The following is a 1,770-nucleotide window of genomic DNA, read 5'->3' as shown; positions in this document are numbered from 1 at the left end:
TCCCTGGCGAGGTACTCCCACGCCTCTCGGGGTTTTTGTCTGGCCGAGTCTGCTGGGGCGAGCCTCGGCGAGACTGCGTCAGCTGTTCCCACAGCAGGCTGGAAGTACCTCGCCAGCTCCATCCCTCGTCTGGGCGTGTCTGTTTTCTTTCTTTCTTTCTTTTTTACTCTCTCTCCATTCTGCAACAGGAAAGAGAAAGCATCAACGCAGGAACACAACGCACTCTCTCACATTAAAATCCCTGTGTCGTGGCGGCGTGCCGTCCTCCCATCCCTCCCTTCGCGTGGCTGTTTTCTTTCTTTCTTTTACTCTCTCACATGACAAGCGATTCCACGACACGAGTGTGGTGGAAAAGAAGAGACGCGGCGAGGTAAAGAAAAAGAGAAACGACGCTCACGCTTGCTCATGGATGCCGACTCGCTCGAGCTCGCCTGGCTCCTCGACACCGAGTGCCAGGCTGTGCTTGCGCGTGTCGCAAAGCTGCTCGCCGACTGCGCCGAGGACCTCGAGGTCGACGAGGACGCCAAGCCGGAAGCAGTCCGGGGAGGCGACATCGACGAGGGCCGCGGGATGCGCTTCAGCGCCGCCCTCAACGGCCGGCGCATCGAGGCGCTGCAGGTCCAGCTAGCGCTGCCGGAGCTCGACCGGGAGGCGCCAGAGAGATAGTGGCGCGGTGAAGACAGCGTGGCCACGGAAGGACGGGGAGAGTCGGCCACACCCGGAGCAACGCAGACACAGGCAGCACCCCACCAGGCGCCGCTGCGCTGCTCCCTCGCGGCGCCGGCCCAGCGCGCCAAGCAGCTCGTGCTGCCGCAGCTGCTGGCGTGGCGGCGCTGGCTGGGCGAGGCGCTGGCCCTGCTGGCGACGCCGCTGCCGGCCACGTGCGCCACTCTCTACTCGGCGGACGCGGCCGTCTCACGCCTCACACAGCTGCTCGGCAGGCCGCCACAACACAGTGAAGCAACGCCTCCCATTCGTGTTGACACGCCCCAAACGAGCGAGAGTCTGTCCTCACGCGGCTCAGGCGGCTCAGCGCTGCACTACTGATCACTTCTGAAAAGTAAGCATCGACGCTCGTGTCAGGCTGCTTGGCGTGCTGCACGCGGCGATGCCCGCGGCGCCTTCCGAGCTGTCGGCCGAGGTGACGCGGCTGATGCAGCCAGCTCTGCCAGAGGCATGGCGCCTCGACATCTCTGTCGCCGCCGAACCGCCGCGCGTCGTCGTTTCTGCGTACCCGCCGCGGGCGGCCGGCGCGGCCGGGGAGGGGTACGGCGCGCCGACGCACGCGGCGGCGGTCGCACCGAGCCTGGAGAGGGGTGTCGCGCGCGCCGAGACCGCGCAGCGGCTCTGCACGGATCTGGCGGCCAAATTGCGGCTCCATGTGGAGCTGAGGAGTGGTAGGACCCCCCCAGCGGCGCAGGGGCGCAGCGCTGTCATCTAGGGTAAAAAAGCCCTGGTCTGGCCGATTCTTTTGCTGTATCTCCCTCTATCGCCCCGTATCTCCTCGCATCTTCTCGCATCTCCCCGTATCTCCCCGTATCTCCCCGTTCAATCTCTCTAGATCTCCCGGGGTTGCGGTATCTCCAGAGGTGTCTCCCGGTGTGTGGGTCGCCTCCCGGTATCTCCCGGTATCCTATCCCGCGCGCTGTATGAGTGTATCCCGCCATATCCCGCCATATCCCGCCATATCCCGCCATATCCCGCCATATCCCGCCATATCCCGCCATATCCCGCCATATCCCGCCATATCCCGCCGCGGCTACCGCGGCG

The 1,770-nt window shown here is 65.2% G+C and overlaps 1 protein-coding gene across 1 annotated transcript; it reads right to left on the bottom strand.

Annotated features, from left to right (window-relative positions):
* Positions 1–398: 398 nt before the first annotated feature.
* EMIHUDRAFT_79419 (hypothetical protein) lies at positions 399–1,682 on the bottom strand. The gene is given in 3 exon segments (XM_005790139.1): positions 399–941; positions 1,084–1,602; positions 1,622–1,682. 2 exon segments carry the CDS (start codon positions 1,435–1,437, stop codon positions 894–896), a joined length of 402 nt encoding a protein of 133 aa, XP_005790196.1. The 5' UTR covers positions 1,438–1,602; positions 1,622–1,682; the 3' UTR covers positions 399–893.
* Between the last annotated feature and the right edge of the window lie 88 nt (positions 1,683–1,770).

This window comes from Emiliania huxleyi (genome assembly GCF_000372725.1).
Source record: "Emiliania huxleyi CCMP1516 chromosome Unknown EMIHUscaffold_121, whole genome shotgun sequence".
Classification (NCBI taxonomy): domain Eukaryota; phylum Haptophyta; order Isochrysidales; family Noelaerhabdaceae; genus Emiliania; species Emiliania huxleyi.
This window is presented reverse-complemented; position numbering and strand designations above follow the sequence as displayed.

What these genes read in the sequence shown, in the direction of transcription:
- EMIHUDRAFT_79419 (XM_005790139.1), bottom strand. Translation starts at nt 1,437, where the DNA reads ATGACAGCGCTGCGCCCCTGCGCCGCTGGGGGGGTCCTACCACTCCTC. An exon ending in CGTGCAGCACGCCAAGCAGC is followed by an intron (nt 942 to 1,083) that starts CTGACACGAGCG and finishes TGTTGTGGCGGC; the next exon opens with CTGCCGAGCAGCTGTGTGAG.